The sequence below is a fragment of the Carassius auratus genome, chromosome 31 (genome assembly GCF_003368295.1).
Source record: "Carassius auratus strain Wakin chromosome 31, ASM336829v1, whole genome shotgun sequence".
In the NCBI taxonomy this organism is placed as follows: domain Eukaryota; kingdom Metazoa; phylum Chordata; class Actinopteri; order Cypriniformes; family Cyprinidae; genus Carassius; species Carassius auratus.
In genome coordinates this window covers 3,673,424-3,697,899 of record NC_039273.1, presented here as the reverse complement: position 1 = coordinate 3,697,899, position 24,476 = coordinate 3,673,424, and the positions used below count along the sequence as shown (strand labels likewise).

Genomic DNA, 24,476 nt, shown 5'->3' with positions numbered 1-24,476 from the left:
TTGCCAGTTTGGTAGAGATATCGTGGCTTCTGTTAACTGTTATGGTGGGCAGAAGTCCGTAGCTGCTTAAGTAGTGTCTGTTACTGCTCCCTTGAGAGCAGTTGGACACTCTCGCCTGTGCTACTGCTGTAAAATATTTCCCGCTGAACTCTTCAACTCCATAGAGGGAAGTGTATTCCTTGAGAGCGAGCCACGAGCTATTTTGTAAGCCGGTTATTTGAGGTTGTCCGTATGCTTTCACACAGGGATGGCCGCTGAAAGCCAAACTGAGGCACTCAAATCCCACCGACAGACAAGACCTTCACGGGTAACAATCAGGATGGACCCATCTTGGGTCAAAATGAAAACAGAAGCTATACTCGTAAAGTTAGAAATTAGATGTACCCAATACAACTCCACAGGGGTTTCTTGGGGAAAGATCTGAAGGGCATCAGAGCAGCGGGAAGAAATGGAGGAGGAAGATCAGAGAGAATGACAAAGGACAAGGCAATACTGAAGAAGAGAGAGAGGAAGTATAGAAGAAGCCCAAGTTCGATGTCTGGATAAGGAAATGGCCAACTTCCTTCTTTCTAAGGAATATTCTAGGTCATTTACATCTTAATGTTGTCTATAACAGTATCCTGTGACCATTTTTACTTTTCACCTTTTTTTTTTCCTTTTTAACAAAGTCAGGGATGAGTCAAAAAAAATTTGTGGTAATCAAACATTTATTATTTGTTATTTGTTTATTTATTTAACTTTATAATGGTTCGCGGGCTAATCATTTGATGTAACTGGATCTTTTTGAACCAGTTCACCAAATCGAACAGAATCGTTTTAAACGGTTTGCGCCTCCAATATGCATTAATCCACAAATGGCTTGAGCTGTTAACATTTTTAACGTGGCTGACACTCCCTCTGAGACATCATAGGGTCAGTTAGAATATTTTGAAGCATCGAAAATACATTTTGGTCCAAAAATAGCAAAAACTATGACTTTATTCAGCATTGTCTTCTCTTCCGTGTCTCTTGTGAGAGAGTTAAAAACAAAGCAGTTTAGTGATATCTGGTTCGCGAACGAATAAAGATGTAACTGGATCTTTTTGAACCAGTTCACCAAATCGAACTGAATCGTTTTAAACTGTTTCCAATTCGCATTAATCCACAAATGACTCAAGCTGTTAACTTTTTTAATGTGTCTGACACTCCATCTGAGTTCAAATAAACCAATATCCCGGAGTAATTCATTTACTCAAACAGTACACTGACTGAACTGCTGTGAAGAGAGAACTGAAGATGAACACCAAGCCGAGTCAGATAATGAACAATAGGCTGACTCGTTCACTAGTCAAGAACCGTTTCTGTCAGACGCGTCCGATTCGTGAACCGAGGAGCTGATGATACTGCACATGTGTGATTCAGAGTGTCTGAACCGAACTGATTCTTTTGGTGATTGATTCTGAACTGATTCTGTGCTAGAGTTATGAGCGCGGGTAAACTGAAAGCTTGAATCAAGGGCAATCATCGACAATGATGCCATTAAGTCGAGTGCAAAAGAACTGGTGAACCGTTTCCTTCAATCGGTTTATTGAATCGAACTGTCCGAAAGAAGTACTGGTGATCCGAAAACTGATGCAACTGGTTCTTGACTCGAGAATGAGTCAGTCTATTGTTCGTTATCTGGCTCGGCTAGTGTTCATCTTCAGTTCTCTCTTCACAGCAGTTCAGTCAGTGTACTGTTTGAGTACATGAATTACTCCGGGATATTGGTTTGTTTGAACTCAGAGACACATTAAAAAAGTTAACAGCTTGAGTCATTTGTGGATTAATGCGAATTGGAAACTGTTTAAAACGATTCAGTTCGATTTGGTGAACTGGTTCAAAAAGATCCAGTTACATCGTTATTCGTTCGCGAACCGGATATAACTACACTGCTTTGTTTTTAACTCTCTCACAAGAGACACGGAAGAGAAGACAATGCTGAATAAAGTCATAGTTTTTGCTATTTTTGGACCAAAATGTATTTTCGATGCTTCAAAATATTCTAACTGAGCCTATGATGTCAAATGGACTACTTTGATGATGTTTTTCTTACCTTTCTGGACATGGACAGTAAACCGTACACACATCTTCAATGGAGGGACTAAGAGCTCTCGGACTAAATCTAAAATATCTTAAACTGTGTCCCGAAGATAAACGGAGGTCTCACGGGTTTGGAACAACATGAGGGTAAGTTATTAATGACATAATTTTGCTAATTGGGTTGAACTATCCCTTTAACCACTTCCGCTTCCATATAAATGTAAACTATGATATAAATTCATCAGCATGCATTGATTAATCCCATGTTGTAGGAAAAAAAAATAAAAATAAAAAAATTGTTCTTGTGCGACCAACTGAGAAAGTCAGTCGCAAAAGAGCAATCAGAGGGAAGAATTAGTCTTGAGCCCCGAATTGCCCAGCTCCCCCTGTCAATGATCTAACACCCCCTCAGCACCTGCATTCAAAATTCTCTGGCATCACCCCTGAATTTAAATTACCTTTATTTTAAACATGTTTGATATCTATATACAAATTCTTTAAGTGAAAAGAAAGCTGATCTACAGTCTGTTGCAAAAAAGGACAAGCCAAGCTGAAACTCATACAATTGTGTATAAAAGTATAAATAAGAGCCAAAAAACAAAGGGTAAAGAAGATTCTCTTGCCTAAAGGGTGGCATTATGATTATTTAGTAGAGTGTATTCGTCAGTGAAAAGGAAGTACACTTGGCAGGAATCAGTGTGTAGGATAGGGGATAATGGCCTACAACTGGAACATTGCCCAGTGCTCTGTTCTGCTTCAGTAGTGGCATGGAGAGTATCACAAGCCTGGGGTTTACAGGACTTCAGTGCGCACACACACACACACACACACACACACACACGCCACACACACACACACACACGCACACACACACACACACACACGCGCGCATGATACAATGTTTCAACTGGAACCTTACACTTTGTTGGACACGCTGCATCATAAAATTGACAAGAGATAAAAACATGGTGTGTAGTGATATCGATCCAGACATGTTCACACACAAGCACGCACACACACACACACACACTTCACACATCTCTTTAAAAGCCTCTCTGTCTCCCTCACACAAATACACATGTGTGTCCTTTATTAATGTCAACAGACACGCTCCGTGGTGTAAACACCAACAAAGCACTAGATTTTAGCTGGTTGCTGTGTGTTGGATGTGCCTGGGATCATCTAATGATGAGGTCACAGACACCAACACAATAAAAACTTCAGCTGAGAAAACATTGGTATGGACAACTGAAAACAACAGCCCAAAAGATAATTTTAATGCTCAGAGGTTGCTCTTTCATGTCGCATGAGATTTTAAGATGTTTAAACATGGTCTGAGATGTTTCTTTTGGTCTGGATTTTTTTTTAATCCATATTGATGGATCATGTGAAACATCTGAGAAGCATCCATCCACTGATCCTGACTCCATCTTTAGAAACAGTTGAGATAGCAGGTAGATCTCATTTGAGATTCTTCTGCTGGTATACGTTGCAGTACTATTCTACTAGGAAAAAATTTAAGAGCTTGTAAAACAAAAAAAAGAAAAGAAAAAAAAAAGAGTCCGTTTTTAAAATCAAAACATTTGTACAACTGAAAAAGATTGAGACAGAAGCAATATTTTGATTATTTGCCATCACATTAGCTAATTTTAGATTGTGACAGAACAAATAGGACAAAAGGGGAAAAAAAGAAGCAGGCCCTTTCATACCAGAGGCTATCTATCATTAAAAACCCTACTGGGTATAAAAATATCCCTGAGCAACAAAACTGTCATTGGTCCTGTAGGCTTGTCATTTATCAAACTCTGGCCAATTGTTGTGAGGCCAGGAGGGAAAATGGGAATTCTGGGAGACATTTATCCTGTTTTGGGGCAGGATGCTGTTTTTATCTCTTTCTTTTTTTCTTCCTCTGGTTTGATGTTAGTGATTTCTCTTCACAGGTATCTAGAGTGAGAATGGTAAACCCAAGGGAAAATACGACACCAGCTGAACTTACGCTATCCAATCTTTCAGTAGCTCATGCACTTTCTAGCTTGTGAAAAGAACAATAGTAGAGGTTGAAGGCAATGACAGGAGCGTCACATTCAAAAGTTATGGGTTACATTATTGCGTTACTCCTTAAAGAGAGTACATAACTTCAGCTTCAGTAATTGATAATCAAGTTTCACTTGCAGGGCTGATTTGGTGTTAGGTGTACTTGAGTGTCCTACTACTACTTAATGAAAAAAAAGAGACTGTATTTGTTCTAAGTACATTTACAACTTTTCATTTAGCAGATGCTTTTATCCATAACATTTGACAAATGAAGAAGATCACAAGCAATCTGTCATAAGTCAAAAATAATAGTACTAAAAAAATACACAAGATTTATGCTCTTCAGACATAATTAGATCTTGAACAGTGATGTAGTTCTCAGCAAACACACGTTATTTTGTTCTTTCCTGACTCTTGAGGATGAGAACACTCATCTTGTCTCTTCTGCTCACATAAATACAAACACACATATAATCAGTGATTAAATACAGGAGGAAAGGTGGCTGAATGCAATTGTAACCCCAACAACATCTCGATGTGTTCAGTGGTACATTATGGCTTGTTAAAAATCAAATGAATTACAGAAAGGCAGTTTTTTTTAAATAAAGCAATAAAAAAAAAATATTGATTAAAATAAAGCTGAATCAAATCAAATGTAAATATTAGATGATATATATATCAACTGCTTTTTTTATAGTAATATAAAATGTTGAACAGTAACAGTTCATTTAAATTGTAATAATATTTCATAAGTTTTTACTATATTTTTGATCAAATAAATGCAGCCTTGGTGAGAATAAGAAACTTTCAAAAGCTCTATTAATCCTACCGACCCCAAACTTTGAATGGTGGTAAAAAAAAAAACAGGAAATGATGATATATATGTTTGCAAGGCTGCTAAAGACTATTTATGGTCAGAACATTTTTTTCACCTGCCACCAGGCAAATTCAATTCAAGAAGTAATGTTACATATCTTGTTATTTCCAGCAGTTGATCTGAATACATAATATAACTTGAAATGTTACCCAACATTGGTCTAAAGAGTTGAGCATCACAATGGAAACCACAAATCAAAGGCACAATTTACTTTCTTTCTCTTGCACATTTCTGTATCTTTACTATTGATTGATTTTTGAAATGTGGCTTATGATAAATTGCTTGTGATGTTCCTCATTTGTAAGTGGCTTTGGAAAAGAGTGTCTGCTGAATGACTAAATGTAAATGATTTATGTGTGTACAGTGGATACATGACGCCTGATTGGGAGATAGATTTCCTCCTGCCATCCATCTCGCTCCTGCCACTTCCATTCAAAACTCAAATCTCCAGGCTTGATGCTAAATTTCCACCATCTCATAATTAAAGGAGCTTCAGGGGTCAATACAGGTGTCTTTATAGCTAAAGGGAAAATAGCGGCCGCATGTCCAAATGTAATATTTAGTGTGCATTAGCCTGTCCAGGTGATTTCCATCAAACACATGCATGATGACACACAGATTCACTGTTCTATACAAAACAACAAACAGAAGAAATTTAAGTCTAATATAACTCGTGTAAGACAGCATTCTATGTCTAGTTAACAATCCATAAGTGATCAGATCATGACCATAATTAGCTAAAGGCTCCGGCAGGCATCTCTCATGAAGAATGCACATAACCACGACTCTAATGACAATCTGTCAGGAAGCTTGGAGGAACGGTGAGCGAGAGGTGGTGCAAGATACACTCACACATTGAGATAAATCACCTGTCTGCCTTAAACAAATGCACACCCATAATAAATATCAATATTGCAGATTTATGCTCTTCAGACAAAATTAGATCCTGAACAGTGATGTAATTCTCAGCAAACACACGTTATTTTGTCCTTTACTGACTCTTGAGGATGAGAACACTCATTTTTGTCTCCTCTGCTCACATAATCAGAAACACACGTATAATCAGTGATTAAATACAGGAGGAAAGGTGGCTGAATGAACCGTAATCTCAACAACATCATAATGTGTTCAGTGGTACATTATGGCTTGTTAAAAATCAAATGAATAATAGAGAATAACTAAAGCTATTAAAAATCATTTTTATTAATTAAAATAAAGCTGGAATCAAATAAAATGTCAATATTAGATGAAAACCTAAACAAAAAAAAAAAAAAAAATGATGAACAATTTTGCTGTGGAAACGGAGTTAAAGTTGACGTACTAAAATTACTAAAACAAAATATAAACAGAAGTTGTATTTAAGATATTAAAGCTATATTAAAGCTAAACAGAAAAAAAAATAATTATATATATATATATATATATATATATATATATGTAATGCAATTATGAAAGCAAATATCTAAACTAAAATTAAAAGAAAACTGGAAACACTAAAATAAAAGCAAAAAAAATATCAAAATATTAATAAATGCTATGATAATATAAATGATAGAAAAATAACACTACCTAGAGATTAACATCATTCACAACCTAATTCTGTAATGTATTTCAAAAGCAGGTGCTGTGGTGCTTTAGGAGAAGTCACGTTTGGGTATAAAATGCTCATTTTTCACCATCCTGATAGATCAAATCAAGATATGTACTACTTTGTTTTTCTCTAGTTGAACATCTATTTTTATTTTACAGAACTTTGTTATTTTATAGAACTAAAAGGTATTGCAAATGCCATTTCATGTTGACATGATTTCCAGACCACTGTAACGTGAACTCAGAAGAACAGGCAATAAAGACCATAAACAAAGATGTATTCTCTCCTCTTATCAAACATCTTTGTCTCTCAGGTTAGCTTGACATACTCCCAGACTTATCATTTTCAACATTTAGGAGATTTGAGGATTGAGCTGACAGGGGAAGTTGAAAAAAAAAAATAAATAAATAAATAAAAAACAGGGACAGCCAGCCCTTAGCGAAAAGGTGTGGTGGTTTTATAAAAAAAACAAAAAACACACATTTTCCACATCGCCTGGATTTGACATAGTGGAGATAGAAGTAATAAGCACTCACCCACTCTCTCTCTATCTCTCTCTCTCTCTCTCCATCACTATAACCAGAGCGGGAATGAGAAAGAGAAAAGAGATGAATTCGGTTGTATTTGTAAAAAAGTAGGTCAAATGACACTTTATCTTTGATAGAGGGGAGGAAAGAGAATGGAAGTGATAGGGAGTACTGACAGACCACATGTGGCATGTGACCAATGAAGGCTTCTTGCAGTAGATGCACCGCACTTATTTCCTTTAAATAACCCACGAGAGCCTCAATTTGCTCAAATCAAAAGAAACTGAAAATAATAACTGTTTCTAGATCAACTTTTCTTGTGCACCACCAAAACAGTGTTACAGAGGATTTAGCAAAATCCTTGTTTATGCTCAGATTTTATCACACAAAAAAAAAAAAAAAAAAAAAAAACATTTTTAATGCAGTATTCGAAGTAGCTGGAACAACAAAACAGATATTTTAATGACAGCACTGTATCAACAACATTAGTTTGCGAAAATGCTGTTTACTCAATTAAGCACAAACATGTTGGTGGTAACCAAACCAGATGGATTGCAATAAAATAACATTAATCCAATAATTATGTTAAAAGCTGAGGTCTTCTTGTTAATCAGATTAAATCACAAGAAATTCCACATGCAAAATACTTCAAAATTCAAGGTTTAACCTCCAAAGATAACAATGCCTTTACAGAGTCCGCCAAATCAATGTTAAAAAGTCACTAGAAATGTAGAAACAATTTTCATTCTAAAATTGTTAGTGAACTTCACTAATAATTAGAAAGAAACAGCCAGCAACACATTGAATTAAACATTTTTTTTTTTTTTTTTTTTAAGTAGAAATCTGGTAAAAGTGAGTTTTCCAACTTCTAGATTGGATTCTAAAAGGGATTGGATTTTTTTTCTGCAGTGAAAAAGTAATTGATGGAACAAGTAATTGTATTATGGAGAGAAAAAAAAAAACAGGCAATATTACAGTACACCAAGACAGGCTAAAAACTGCAATGGGGCACATATATGAGCATTGGATGGTGAAATGTATTCTAGAGAAAAGTTCATTTAAGATCTGAGACATATGGAATGAGTCATTTTCTGCAAAATATCAAAGATGGCATCTCAGTCTTTCCCTGAAGGCTGCAAGCTTCCCAAACGCAGACATTACTGTGAAATGAGAATGATTCAAAGCAAGCCGAGGCAGTTGACCTTAAGCTAACACAACAAATGTGCTTAACAGAGAGAGAGAAAGAGAGAGAGATAGAGGTAAAAAAAAAGATGGGGAGGGGTGAGGGTGTGGGGCAGATGCATAATTGTCCCCAAGGTAGCAGCAAAAGTGAAATCTGTTGTTGATTTGGCAGAAGAAAAGGTCAGTGCTTTCAGAGGGTCTATTCAATATCGCCCATACACCCAAGCCTGGTGGTTTTGGACAGCCACTCTGGAATCAAGCTTTCAGATGAGCCTCCATTGTTCCCAGGGTTGGAGAGAAATGCTCCGTCAACAAAGGCCACGCCAGGGTCTGATTGCAAGGAGGACAAAAAGAGCATTCACCCGGAACCACCATATTATATCTGCTGATAAGCAATGGTTACAGTCTAAATGCACACGTGAACCAACACACTGAGAAGAAGATAACAGGGCTGGCTAACAAAATGTTAATGCAGGACAAAGGCTTACGATAAATGACTTGTAGCAAGCCCTATAGAATGAGGCTTGTGTTGTGATATACGAAGCTACTGCTGGGCTTTAGAAAAAAGCCCACAAAGAACAGAGATCTAAGGGCAAAATAGATGCTCCTTTTAGCTGGAAACACTCTTTCTGTGCTTTGAACTCCTATAATGAAGTTGTAATACTATTGGCAAGACTTTCGGAGGGTGTCCCTTTCTCTGGCAAAACATCTGCCGAGTTTGATTGTTTTGTTTGGCCCTCCCAGCTTTCTGTACTACAAGCACAACTACACTAGTACACACTCGCACACACAATTTACACATAATAGGCACTTCAAAGCCTTGTGGCTGTCCTATAATGAATAGTCATTAAGCATTACGTTAGGAGGCAGTAAGCGAGACATAACAACAGGTGCAGAACACGAACAGCCTAATACTCTTAGCAATGATGAGATGAGATTGATGACCGTACATCAGTTGAATTCCATAATAATGTACCAATTTGGCTTTCAGCTAATTAATTACAAGAATTGATGGATTTTTGTCAAAAGTTGTTCATACACAAAGTACACAGTCCAGATGATCTCACAGATGTACTAGCGAAATAACAACATCATATTTTACACCAAATTTAAAAGAATAACATTGAAATATTTTTTTTTTTTTTTACATCGGAAAAAATACTTTTTTTAAGTCAGTTCAATTTCACATAATGCGGTAATGTAAAACTGGGAATTTCCCTTTTCAATTTTACATTAATGCAATGCATCCAGACAATTTTCATTACATTAGATACATGTAATCTTTATTGTTCTGAAAATATTTATTTCTTTTGATTTTCGGCATGAGTTATTTTATTTATCCTTTATTTTACCAGGAGAGTCCCAATGAGACATAAAATCTCTTCTTGCAGGGAGTCCTGGGAGTTATGACCCAGACAGTTTGTACGTTTCAACTAGGACTGCGCCATTTGGGGGGAAAAAATATGTGTGTGTGTGTGTGTGTGTATATGACTAATAAAAATTATAATGATGATTATTATAAAAAAAAGAGAGAAATATACAATTAAACTATAAGATACCAAAAAAGATATTAAAATAGATGTGAAAATAAAGTCAATGTAATCTTACTTACTACAAATTACACAATTTGAACTCTTGCTACTTTCTTTAGATTGTTGGGGTTATATATGAAGCAGACACAATATCATCAAAGATACTGTGTCTAAGGTACATATTGGCAGTTGCTAACTAACACTTCCTAAGACCACTGATAAGGCCTTTGCCGTATACCGGACCCAAACTTTGTTGGCGTAGAGACAGAGGTAACTACACTTCAGCTCAAGGATCAGTATAGATCTGCTGGGTTCAACTGTTGAGAGTCGAGGCTCTCTTGCGGTATTTAATTTCAGCTGTAAAGTGGCCCTCTCATCGCCCGGAGCTCTGCTGTCTGCTTCACAATCTGTAGAGAGAGACAAAAGAACATCTCTTCTCTCTCTCATTCTCTCTCTGTCTCTCGTTTTTATTCCCGCTCTCATTAAGTATGCCTCGCAGTGCCTCATATGTCACCCTGCATTTATTAAGTCTCCATCATATTAATTATGCCCTTCTCTCTGCCAGCCCAATGTAATCTTTCTGGTCACATTATTTCAGATTAAACTATTCCAGTGAAGAAATGGCTCCCATGAATGAAATTTGGTGGAACATAAGGTGCATTGTCTCATAAAATCGTTTCAAACAGATGTAATGTGAAGAGAGTTAACTGATTTGGTGAGGAGTATTTACTGAATTGTGATAGTATGCTAATGAACATGAGGTGAAAAATCCTACACAAAAATCTGCAAAATCCTTTGCCCTATGCAAACTGTTTACATACGTATAGGGAGCGGTTGTACTGAATATACATTTACATTTATTTATTAATTTATCAGACGCTTTTATCCAAAGAGACTTACAAATGAGGACAGTGGAAGCAATCAAAAACAACAAAAAGAGCAAAGAAATATAAGTGCTATAACAAGTCTCAGTTAGGTTAACACAGTAATAATAATAGTAATAGTGAATAGTAATAATATATACAGGACCAGCCAAACTATGAAAAAAAGTGCGACTAAAATACGGTAATAACTTTGTAACTTTTTATAATGCAATAACATTGGCTACTTTTAAAAGTAACATTACACAGTATTTTGAATAGAAAAACTGAAACTGTCGATGGCAGATGTGTGTGATTCATCATCCACGTCTGCAAAACCCGAAAATTTAGCAAACCACTGTTTCGCTTAATTACAGTGCAGAATATTTTGATATAAAATATAAAATTTGATATAAAGTGTTTCCCCAATTTTCGACCAATGATTTCCTGTGACATCTCCAGTCATTTTATTTAGAGGACAATTTCTAGATATGAACTAAATATGTGAGCATTAGTAGAAAAAATACACATCTATATTTATTATTGAAATCTCAATTACTTTTTGTGGCTTTTCTAGGCCTGGAAATCACACATTTAAAATATCCATGAAACACCTTTATATCTCTGACATGAACTTCCGTGTTGTCACATCTTTTGATTAATACATTTCCATGACTTTTCCAGTCATTTATAAAAAATAAAAAAAGGAATAGATTTAAAATACTGCATTTACAAAAAGAGCATAAATGGGAAATTCTTAAGTGACTACATAATTTCTGTTATTTTAGCACAATAATATACTGGATATATAGAATATATTAATATTATATTATGTTAATTTTCTAGGCCAACAAAACTTTTTTCACTGCAGGTTTTCAAATATTATCTTCTTTAAAGGGGTCATGAAATGAGAAACCAAATTTGCCTTGATCTATTGGAATATAAGAGGTCTTTGTACCATTAAAACGTCCTGCAAGTTTCATAGCTTAAGACGTCCTCCCCATTATAAACGAGCCATTTATTTAATCAAGCTCTAAATACAGCTCTTTCTGGATCCATGGTAAGAAGTGACGTCACGGTGCGAAGTGATGTTCCAACCATTTGCATATGACCGCCTCCAGCACAATACAACTACGCTCATTTCGGATCGTTGTCGAGCCGCGCGCCTTACAAGTGTTCAGTCGACGGACAGCGAGTGGGTCTGTGTACAGGAAAATTACAATGCCATGCAGATGTGCTGTTCATGGCTGTGGACAAACAACATCTTTGAATACGCTGCCGAAAGATCCTGACGTCAGGGAAAATGTATAATTGTCATTTAAGGGTATTTACAATATTACTTTTAATCACTGGCTAATATAAACACATTTGTATAAGAGAATCTTCAAAATATGTTGCCTTTCTAGTAGGCCTACATGTAATAGAAGATTAAAAATGTTGCCTTATCAATGCTGCATCTTCAAATATGGCCTGTGCATGCATTTTTGTCCGTGGTACACCCTATCATTTCATTGAAATTAGGTAAATAATGTTAAACTGTTAGCATATTAAGCTATAGAATAATTATGCAACAATAATCCTTTTTCAAGTGTCTCGGGTTACATTTTTTTTTATTAATTCAAAATAGTTTCACTTTCAATGTGGACACGGGCTGATCCAGTCTTCGTTGTTGTGGTGATGGTTCATTTTCCTCTGATTCCTCATCTGATTCCGGCTCAAACATATAAGGTTTTATCATTGCAAGAGCCATCGCTTCGAATGCATCAGCCGCTACTAAACAGTTACGCTCAATCCGCAAATGTTCCGTCAAATGTCGTTAGCCAATCATAACAGTGGGCGTTAACACTGTTTTTGGGGAAACAACCCAAAAACAGACTGTTTGAATCAAAGGATGAGAAACAGGGTGGGAAAATGTCATAAGTCACTACATTTTAAAAGATTTTTTTTTTTTTTTTTTAACTATAGTAATACTATAATTGCACCTAGGGGACCATAATAATAAAATTAAAAAAAAACATGTCATGACCCCTTTAAATATGCTGCCCTATGTACACATAGATATTACATGTCTGCAGAACTCCCATACAAAATATTAGTTATTGATTAGCTAACTGTTACGTAACAAATAAAATTGTATTACATACTGATTAGTTAACACATCGTCCTTAGTAATAAACAGTAGTGAGTTAAGTGTTAATGAAAAATTACCTGTTAGTTCCTCAATAATTCCTTATTAGTTATGCAGTAAGAAACAGTATTCTAAAGTGTCTAAACTCCTTCATCCTGACACAGAAATGATCCGAAACTTGAATTATCTGAGCACAGAGATAAAAGGATTACTAAACAGAGGAGATGAGAACATGAGTGATATGGGGACGATGAAAAATGAAAAAAATGAGGGATAAGGGAAGGATGGAAAGATGAAGCATTTCACTTTGTGGAGCACTGTATGAGGGGAAAGACACTGCGTGTTTCTGACAGGCGATCACAGGGCCTTCAAGTCCGCAAGTCTGCAAATTCAACAACACAGAGACACATACGCATAAAGGTTCAATGCTGCAATGGTTTTAAGCCACACAGAAACTAATGCAAAGTGAATTTAGGCTCCCAAGCTTCAAAAAACTGAAGGGTGAACAGGTCAGTTCATTAAATCAAAATGTCCTAATTTTGATTTATTAAAGCAATCACATCATAAGGAATTAGGTTTTTGGTAATCCTAAAGGATAAAAGAGTTCACTTTCTATAACAACATATTGCAAGATGTTAAAAAAGTCTAAACCTAAAAGCAGAATCTAAACTGAACCTATTAAAACTAAACAGCAAAATCAACTCTAATTCAACTGTAAAATAAAACTGACATCAGAAACCCAAAGCATTAGCGTATATGACCATCCACCTTTCCATGCCACCACTAGTCACCTTAATTTATCCCTTTATAGAATACAGATGCACAACTTCACAGTAATACAGAGGAAGAGAACAGAATCAATGATGCAAACGTCTTCAAATATGAGACACATTAAAATTCAGCTGTAATCCAGCTCTAATAAAGACAACAGCATCATAATTTAGCTCAAGTCAGTTTGGTGTTGAAAAACTGTGCAAAAACTTAATTCCGAAACACTTGTTCAATTTAGCTATTAGTACAGCAATTAGCTATTAGCTAGTAGCTATTAGTAGAAGTAGAACTAGACTACAGAATACAAAAGTGTAATTATTTAGTTTGATTCAGTGTCATTATTCACTTCATTTTTCACCCAGTGTCTATTAGGTGATCATAAAGCTATCCTATTTAAATCCTAAATCATGCTTAGATGAGGAGGGAGACGAGAACAAGCAACCAACCGAAGCAGGCATGGACAAAAAGCATTGTGTTTTCCCACCGAATGCTTTTGTCCTGTTAATCACAAGCTCCGATTCCTGACCTGACCTGAGCCGCCTGGCAGCATTCTATCCCACCGAGTGAGTGTGAGCGTGTGTGTGAGTCTGCAAGCGTGAATGCATCACTGGGAGTGTGTTCATCGAGGCATGTAAACCAGAGCTGAGACATGTAAGTCAGCAGAGGGGCCGATCGAGGCTTTAATGAAAGCAGCGTGTCAGCGGAAGGTGCGACGAATTCGAGAGACATGGGAGGGAGAAACAGAATAAGCGAGAGGGAAGATAGAGGTAGAGGGAGAAGGGAAAAGTGGAGGTCTCTTAGCAGTCGGGTCCCCAGTGTGAGAGCGTGATTCCAGCAGCTCGTGGCAGGAGACTCTTAGATGCTGGAGCTTTGCTTTATTCTAGGACTGGATATCAGTAAACAAGACTGATGTGTGTTGGGATAGGCTGCTAAACACACTTCTGCACTCTTCATCATCGTTTTCGTTCTGTCCTTTTCTGTTTATCACTCAATTTCTGTCTATTGTCTCTTTTGGTCTGTCAATCTTTCTAACTCATTCATGGCAGTATACTCTACTGGATACCCAACTTCCTTTATTCTCTATATCTGTCTCTTTGTAGCATTGTAACATCACAGTCACTGTAGTTTAATGTTCAAAACCACCAACTCAGTTTTTTTCTAAATGACCAGATAAGCCTTTATTATCACTCTAAAAATGGCAGAATGTCACTAATGTCTTAAGGCCTGTTCACGCCAAAGACTGTCTATAAAGATATTGAGATATAGTTCTAAAAATGAGTCCACATTACAGCTAAAATGATAAAGGCAAAGAAAAACAATATCATTGGAAACACTTTCAGAATTTTATTTTAACAGCTGATGAACCGGCCAATCAGAATCAATCCTGCTATAAGAAGCTTGAGAATTTAAAGCAGCAGATGAGCATATGCCTGGAATAAACAGACGATATCGTCTGCTGATGTGGACTCTAATAAAGTTATATTTATAGTTATCTTTACAGTTATCGTCTTGGAGTATACTGGCCTTAACACAATGAAGCCTGTTATGCAAGCCTGTTGTGGGGAAGTCGTGGCCTAATGTTTAGAGAGTTTGACTCCTAACCTTATGGTTGTGGGTCTGAGTTTTTGGCCAGCAATACCACAACTGAGGTGCCGTGAACCCACAACCTCTCCCAGGGCGCCCGCAGCATAACTGGCTGCCCACTGCTCCGAGTGTGTGTTCGCGGATGGGTTAAATGCAGAGCATGAATTCTGAGTATGGGTCACCATACTTGGCTGTATGTCACGTCACTTTCACTCATATCATTACTTCCGGCTAAATTTTGCAAGTAGAGCTGCACGGTTTGGAGAAAAAAAAAATCTAACCGCATGTTTAAATTAAATTTTAAATGCAATAAAAAAAAGCAATAATTATAATAATAATAACAATGTATCGTTATTAAATATACATATGGATATAAAAATATTACATATATTATATTATTGAAAATAAATAATAAATAATATATTTTAATATTTAAAAATCTGTGCATTTATGAAAAATATTTATAGCCAAGCAAACTGAGGCACTGATGTCAGCTCTTTCTAATAAAACTTAGAAAATATAAATTTTAGTGAAGCTGTTAACTTTGACATTTCATTGAGATGCACAAGTTAATTAAAACTGTAAATAATATAATAATATCAGTTATATAAATGAATGTGTTTTCTAGATATATTAGGGGTATTTTGTGAAAAAATCTGTTCAAATCTTTCAGCTTAATAAGGATTCTCATTGTTCTTGTCTTTTTGCAGAAAATATTAAATTAATTCATTAGCTTGTAGTGTAACATGACTACAGTTTAACTACTTGAAATTATGAGTACCTTGTCTTGAAGCTTCCCACAACACTGGATTTTATACGTGTCTATATGATTAAGTGCATGTGTAAGTGGGTGTACGCAAGTGCTTGCCTTAAGCTCCTTCCCTGTCAATTTCATTTCAATTGCAACCTTTTCTGCCCCACTTTCTAATCTTAGAGGAAAGAAATCAGACACACAATCAAGCACTGCTGCCCATGAGGACCCTCAAATCATCAAAAAGAACAAAAAAAGATGAAAACGCGAAAATGAAAGACTAGAAATGCCATTTATCCCCGTCAACCATCTGTAACATGCACATTTATGCAATACTGACCTGGCAACCTATAATTCAGAACTCAATTACCATTCCTAAAGGTGCACACTATGCACAGGGACATTGGACACCCAAGTGGACGCATGCACAAAATCATTGGTCATGATTAAATGATAGCTCTTTGGATTGGCACTGATTTGTTGACAGCTACGGCCAATCAGAGGAGAAAAATAGTAGGACAAATATCAAACATGAGAAACAGAGGGAGAGCAAGAGCTTTCATCTGTCCATCAAAGACAGTGTAACACATCTGAAAATTAACAGCCTCTTTGAGTTCATTAAGTCCATAAAGATTTCAAAACGTTTTATAAATCAAACAAATCGCTAAGCTATAAACTCAAAGTCTAGGCCATTCAAAAAGATACTTTGCTTTTCCTTCAAAAAAACAAACCAGTCACCCTAAATCTAAAAATACCCAGATAGAACTGCCTTAAACAGAAAGTAATAGTTCACCCAAAAATTAACATTTGTTTAAAATGTACTTGCCTTTAGGCCATTCAAGATTATCTAATCTTTATCAGAATAGATCAATGCTTGCTTATCAATAGATCTACTGCAGTAAATGGGTGCCGTAAGAATGAGAATCCAAACAGCTGATAAAAACATCACAACAATCTACAAGTATTCCACATCACTCTGGTCCTTCAGTTAATGCCTGGTGAAGCTGGATGTCTGAAGAAACAAATTCATCAAACAACTCTTGTTTCCGGCAAAAAAGCAAATCCTTTATTCATAATTTAGCTTTTCTCAGCAAATAAGACATATCATCTGAATCAGGAGAGAAATATGCACAGATCAAGCATAGTTTACAAGCAAAAACTGTCCAAAACAGTTCTAAACATTATTTTAGTGAATTTTGATGTGAAAGGGCAATAGAGGATGGACTTGTTACTGGAGACATCTACACTTACATCTTGCATGGCCTGAGGGTGCATTTTCTGCAAATTTTCTTTTTTCGGTGAAATAATCCTTTAAAGGGATACCCCCCCCCCCCCCCAAAAAAAAAGAACCTTTCAAAATAACTTGTGCGTTTTACTACCCAAAATCAGATGTGTTTGGGAACAAGTTTGACTACCTAACTAAAAGTACGTGCACACATTCCCTCAATTAGCATTTTGAAGTGTGGCATCGGAGGGATGATGGGTCTCTTCTCCGAGTGCAATAAGAGTGTGTGCACCTGGCCACAACATCTCAGTCACAGATGTATTTTCCCTGGCAGAGCTCGTCTCTGAAGCCCACAGAGAGCAGCAGTAATGAGAGGGATGGATTGTATTGATGCTAGTGACCCGCGGTCCACAGAGGAATAAAACGAAACAGTGGCGACTGACAGGCTTCATTACACATCCTGTAAGAACACATTTAGGTGCCCTCATCCCCACCTGAGTCTCCTTTCTCTCTCTAACTTCCACCTTTTCTTGCTCTGCCCATAGAGAAAATAAAACACAAATAAGACCTCCTTATTAATACATGAGACTAAATGGACTCAATACATGGCCAATATCAACTAAAATGTTTACTGCACATCAACAACGGTCTCATTTGTGTCCATTTTTATTTATCCTAAATAATTTTAGGAACAATTTTCAGAGATGAAGTTATTACTGTAATAAAACTTAAATCAGAACCAAATTAATTCTTTAAGGCTGTTCTTAAATGTTATTAAAAATTATTAAAAATTAAATTATATTATATTATATTATATATAGTATCTCAAATCCATCATCATAGAATGCTCTACATGCTCTACAATGGCAGCAATCTGAATAAAACTTATCACGCAAAAAAGCACACTTCAAAAAACCCTAACTGAGAACTCCATTAGGTCTCCTGAGCTATGAAAGAGCAACCTCTGAGCAATGCAATTCTCCTGTGGGTACATTCTTCAATTACTCCTTTTCATCAGGTCTTTTGCATCCTGGGTGTAATTCACTGAACACTGTATTAAGTGCCGCCTACAATCAGAGAGAAGAGGCTGATATCTGTGCGTTTCCACAGGGTTTAATGACAGAAGGATCATGCCGCAGCCCAATTTCCTCCCCTGATTAGACAATCAGATCCTGATGACATCAACATGCACAGATGGCGCTTCTTCAGCCGTTTATTTATTAATGAGTGCTTGTGTATTTTTATCAGATGGGGCCTGATGCTAGTACCCCCAATAGAGAAACATTACTAGACTTTGATGTTTTCAGCTGGATTTTGTTTGATGCTGTTGATGACCCCGTTTCCCTAAAACAGAGCATCTCAAATGGCTTTGCTCCAGGACCCAGATTTGACTTTGGACACCAAGTGACGACTCAACACTGTAATCTAATCAGGCATGATGCAATAAAGCATCATAAAGCCAATAAATCTGTTTTAAACAATATTAAAATTATTAATTAAATCAAGAATAGGAAGAAAGGCCAATATTCAAGCTCTTAAAGCAAAAAATATTTCTCTAAACCACAACAGCTGTTAAGAACAATTGCCTTAAATAACCACCATCACCTTCTGAAAACCATCATCCAGTTCTGGGAAAAGTGCTTTCACTACAGCAATCTAAAACTTCTTTAGTGCCTTGAAGGAGTACACCCTCCAAAATGGTCATTTATAAGGATGTAGCATCTTTCCAATGGAGTGTCTTGAAGCCGGAGTGCTTTGGTGTCACATGTAGTGTGTAGGGAGCAAAGAGGGTTAAATAAGCTGGCGGGGGGAGACACAGTTGTGTAGCTGACTCTATTGTCTTTAAGGGGGCTGTGAGACAGAGGTTGTTGAGCGCTGCAGGAGATGGCTGAGTGAGAGTGACAGCGAACTTGATTGCCATTTGTCTCACTGTGAAAGACTGCCTCGCTTCCAAGATAGAAGGACAGAGAGAGAAAGAGACAGACTTCAAGACAGACGGGAGGCTAGAGTGCCTTTTCCATATAACAAAAGTCCAACAGAGAGAAGAATAAGGGGGGGAAATCATGAACAAATTGAGAGGCTGAGATATGACTGAAGGACATGGATCTTGAGAACTGCTGAAAGATAGCAGATGGAAAAGAAGCTGATAACCCAAAAATGAAAATGGACTTTATTTTCTCACTATTATACTTTTCCAAATGATACTTAAAGAAGAAATGCTGAAGTGTTTTTTTCCCCCCATACAATATCAAAAGACAATATCTGTCAATCTATAAAAGGAGAAAAACATACTATAAAAACTACATTAAACTTTGTTTGGTCTGTTTCTCACAAATGGCTTTAGAAGACTTTGAACATATGCAAAAATCTTCATAAAGTGCAACAGTGTCTGCACACTTTTTCAGCAGCCTTAGTTTCCAGTCATTTTTTTCCATAGGGATTTGTAGTTGTTGTTGTTAAAGAGCTATAAGCCATGTTCCAATCTAAGCAGCTTGAGGTGAATCACATTACAAACCTTGTTTTTCTTTTATGAGGGAAAAAACTATAATCCCATGAAGCTTTGCAAAGATCTATTTTAATTAAAAATCGCATGCAAATATAAAGATAAGATGTTCATTGTGTTTAATGAAACTATATATTTGGTGTTTATTGCAAAATATACAAGTATTATTCTCTGACTGGTGGAAATGACTTTGCAGAATCATGGGTAATTTAGTTTTTCCACCAGAAGTTCCATCATTAAACACAAGTTTAAATAATGCAGACTGATGGCTACAACACAAGCATACACTATATATTTGATTAACAATCTCGTAGCTCACAGCAGGTCTGTCTTTAAAGGTTTATGAGATATTATTAAAAATCAATTACCCTTAGAAGAAAATAAATGAGATTTTTACTTCCAGAACCTGACCGTTGTACTCTACAGTGCACTTTAATGGTGTTTTATGTCCGTTTGGACACATGCTCCATGGAAAAAAAATGACAGCACACAAGTATGGAATGACATTAATGACAGAATTAAAAAAAATGAGTGAACTATTCCTTTAAAAATTCCTCAACAGAAGGGAAAGAGAGAATGAAAACAGGAAAGAGTGAGTCATGGAGGTGTAATTCCGTACCTGTGGGAACGGCCGCGTCCATGGAGGGTCTCTCCCAGGTGTTGACTTGCTCCCAGGCGAAGCCATTAGTCCCCAACGCCACGCTGTAGCCGCAATTACTGTAGTGCTCTTCAAACGAACAGCTGCCTACAGAACACACGCGAGAGAGAAGAGGGGAAGATGGCATATGTCAACATGATTAAGCCACGGAGTGCCATCATTACTTCATCTTCACTAAAAACATGATTTTCCACCGCATTAAGCTTTATGCTAGCCGGGAGCTAAGGATTAGAAAGCCAGGATGAAATAGCACTAATTAAATATTCTTGTTTTTACACTACTTCTTGTATCGTAGCTTTGAGAGGGGGGTTATTTAAGCAGTAAGGTGCAAGAGCCCGTGCTGTGCTGTGAATATAAACATGACTAAATGGCCATTACTATTTATGACGTTTAGTGACGTGACAATACAGCACAGCCTTGACTTAATGTTTTATGAAATAGTTACAACATAATAAAATAAATCACAGATTTTTATTAAAATAATATAAATTATGAAGCAAATTAATAAAATACATAGTCTCTGAACATTTAAATTATAACGTTTTTATTCATAAATAATATTTATACATCAACTTAATTTTGACAGGTGCAGTATTTTCTGATTGAAATTACCAATGAAAAACAAAACAAAAAAGCAGTTCAGACATATTCTGATAATAGTTTATCATAAAAATATTTTGTGAAAACTATCATGAAAAAATCTTTAAAGCTTTTATTCATGCAAAAATTCTTTATTATAATTTTAGCTTTGTTTTTGAGGCAAAATGTAATCAAAAATTAATTCTGAGATTGTTTTGTGCCTCTACAATAGCCGATGAACAGGTTTTCAAATAAAATTCCTAAACTACTATTACTGGAATACTTTATTTGACCAATCAGCACATTGCATATAACGATCCATTTTACACATATGTATTTATATTTCCCTTTTCCTTTCAGGCTATTTTCGTTCCTGAATCTTTACAGAGTGGGCTGAAGGTGTCAGACAGCCTTATTCGATTGGACGTTACTTTCTGACCACCCAACACGGAAATCGCTTTGGTTTGTGTGAATGTTAAGAGCTCAGATTTAACATGATGAAACTTCTGCCTGCAGGATACTTACATTTACATTTCTGCATATTTCAAGGACCAAATATTCATTGCCGTTTTAATTTGCCCCTACGTATTAAGCTACACAAGAGAATTAAAATGCTACAAAAATAATTAATTTGCCATGAGTGCCTCAAGGCGATGAATCCTACAATACCAGCAAGACTCGCAAACCACATCAAAGGTATTCTCAAAGAAATTGCACAACCACAAAAAAAAACAATAATAGTCAAATATTCAGAATTTTCCAGAGGGAGCGATCAGATAGCCTCGTGATATGTTGAAGGAAATAATGAACCAGTCAAAGACGTGATTTTGTGGAAGACGTCTGCCCGCTGGGGTTCAGTAAGACAGCAGCAGAAGAAGAAATGAGGTCTCCAGTAGTTTATTGGTTCCTCATTGCCTTTGAAGTGTGCACACATTCATACTGCCACCCTGCTGGTCCCCGGCCTATGCTGGGAAAAGATGACGTTTTCATAATCGGAATCAAAAAGTGTCAAACAATTAGCACAGCATTGGTTTTTGTTCCGAATTTTGGGTTTGTTGAGGGGTGTTTAGGGATTCATACACATTTGAATTCACGGAATAGCACTGCATCACTGATAGCATCTAAAGTTAAAAAGCCTTTTACATCAACTTTAGAGATCTACAAAGACTTTTGGAAACCTCTTTTAAAGTCTGTCACAAAGTTTGGGAGTTTACTCTAACAAGTGACAGAGTTAAAACTCAAACACAAATCCAAGGACTCGGAGGAGAAACTTTCACTGTAAATATCTCTTGAAATGGCACATTTGTTTATAAATGAAACTGAAATGGTTCTAAAATTATTAAAATTATTTGCTATATTTGTATGGTGCACGAAAGCTCAAAAAGTATTAATTAAATTGTTTAGAAATCACAATATACTAATGACAAAATAGTTTACTGCATTAAAAATGTAAATGACATTAAACATTTAAGATTATATTATTAAAAACCCAATAAATTCCATGAACTCTATGTCCTATGAACCGCCACAGATTATTAAATCATTTATATCTAACATGGTTTACGTTTTATACTATCTGCTGTCAGCAGTGTCTATCCAAATAAATGGAAATGTATAAAAATGTGCTAGAACCACACTTCACATCCAAATACTTACAAGACATCACATAACACACACAAATATAAAACAGGCATTAGTTCTTCATTTTTTCCTCTAATTAATATTGCCTACCAATTTGATCCATTATTGATAAGTTGCCCCACAGCAGACAAGCAGCAGTTTCCAATCTCATCAGCGGTAGACATGGCAGAAGTACGAGCTCGACTCGTCCCTCACATCTGCTGCTCACGCCTCCACACCTCTCACAGCTCACTGGCATATGCCCTACCGCTGGCACGCTGTCAATACGATGTTTATCGCATCTAGCGCTCGTGCAGCCCTATCAGGAAGAACTTGATGAACTTGGAGATGATGTCACAGAGCAGGAAAGGAAGAAGTGGGATTTGGGGTGGATGGGTAACATCTGCTAGATTAACAGAAGGGTATGTTTACACGCTGAAAACTAACTGGCGTGTACACAACCAGAGGTTTCACGGTCTTTAGTGCAACATGAACAAATACATCTTATAATTGCCACTAATTTACTTTCAAAATATAATAAACAGACAGAAACAACAGAGCGACCGACAGAATGAGAGAATGATAGACCAACAGGCAAAAAGAAAGACGGAATGAGAGAATAATATAACAATAGACATAACGATAGAATGATAAAACGACAAGCAGAACGATAGAATGATAGAGATGATAGAACAGACAGACAGATAGAATTCCATGAACTAACTACTGAAATGACAGTATAGATTTCTTCCTTTAATGAGATATTAGTTAATAGATACTGATGTTACGTTCATGTTTGAGAGTTTAACTGTATTAGTCACAAGCATACGCTGACTTTCTTGGCCCTCACCAGCGGCATTTCCAGTCGAGCAAACAAATAGTTGGTTTGAAACTAAAGTGATTATGTCCACCCCACTGAGCAAAGATTACAGCTCAGATATCTTTTGTTAAAGTGCTGTTTAATATCTCTTCGTCTGTATATGGTTTACTTTCTGCTCCAAGCCACATTCAAATCCATCCACCACAGATACACATGACAAGTAGTGACAAGTATAGAAAGAAATCCAAATGTTGCAAACAAAAACACTGTTTTAATGTCCTCAATATCACGTTCTATCCTGTTTGTCTTTTGTTAAATCCATAACTAACAAAAGGCAGCTCCTAATGACATTATCCTTCAGGAAAACTGTCTGCATTTAGATTCTTATTTCTAAGTTTCTATCCAGTTGTAGAAATACTACCTTACAAATAAGCATATTCATTTTATAAAATGTCACAGAGTTCAAAATGTAATTCAGAACAACATCCAAAAAAATTTCCGTCAATATTATTGATAGCAAGAGAGGGCTGCTGTTGTGATTATGGAGTTCATGGAGAAAACTAACCCCACTCCTCAGAAGCGGGTAGCTCCAATCAGATCAGACGAGAGCATGAACCAGGAACAAGCAAGCCAATTTAATCCATGAAACACACATACACACACACACTCATTTTAAAGGCAACCTTGCACGGCTTGTCGCTCTGAATTAAGTAAGAGCGATCTGACACGAACATACACTGAGAAAGGAAACTCCACATCACACGCTCACTTGTTTCCCGTCTCCAAACACCTTTTAGCACACAAACACGCACGGCCGCTCTCCAGCGAGTTTGTCACTCATTCAGTGTAGCAGCTCCGTCAATCTGAGCTAATGCAACTTTTTCCACCTCGCCTGCCGCCTTTAACCTTGTCCGCTCGGGCCACAGAACTATTGTGTGTTGCAAATCTCTCCCATTCATCATATGTGCTACAAGTGCAGCCGTGCCTGCTGGACGGACACTGATTTCCTATTTTAAATCACAACAGAAGTATAAAGAGGTGCCAGTCCACCCACACTTGAGCAGATAAAATTTACCACCCTACCCGACGCCAGCTTTCTAATTGTTCCTAACTCATTCATACGTCCCCATATATCAGCTGTACACAGCTCATCGATTCCTTCATTTAGTACAC

At 36.6% G+C, this 24,476-nt stretch overlaps 1 protein-coding gene across 1 annotated transcript in view; it reads right to left on the bottom strand.

Annotated features, from left to right (window-relative positions):
• The window catches only part of LOC113051164 (receptor-type tyrosine-protein phosphatase T-like), a 123,881-nt gene that overhangs the window by 60,936 nt on the left and 38,469 nt on the right, over positions 1-24,476 (bottom strand). The window contains exon 2 of the mRNA XM_026214756.1: positions 20,246-20,371. Coding sequence (XP_026070541.1) covers positions 20,246-20,371 — 126 coding nt within the window. The remainder of the gene's footprint in view (positions 1-20,245; positions 20,372-24,476) is intronic.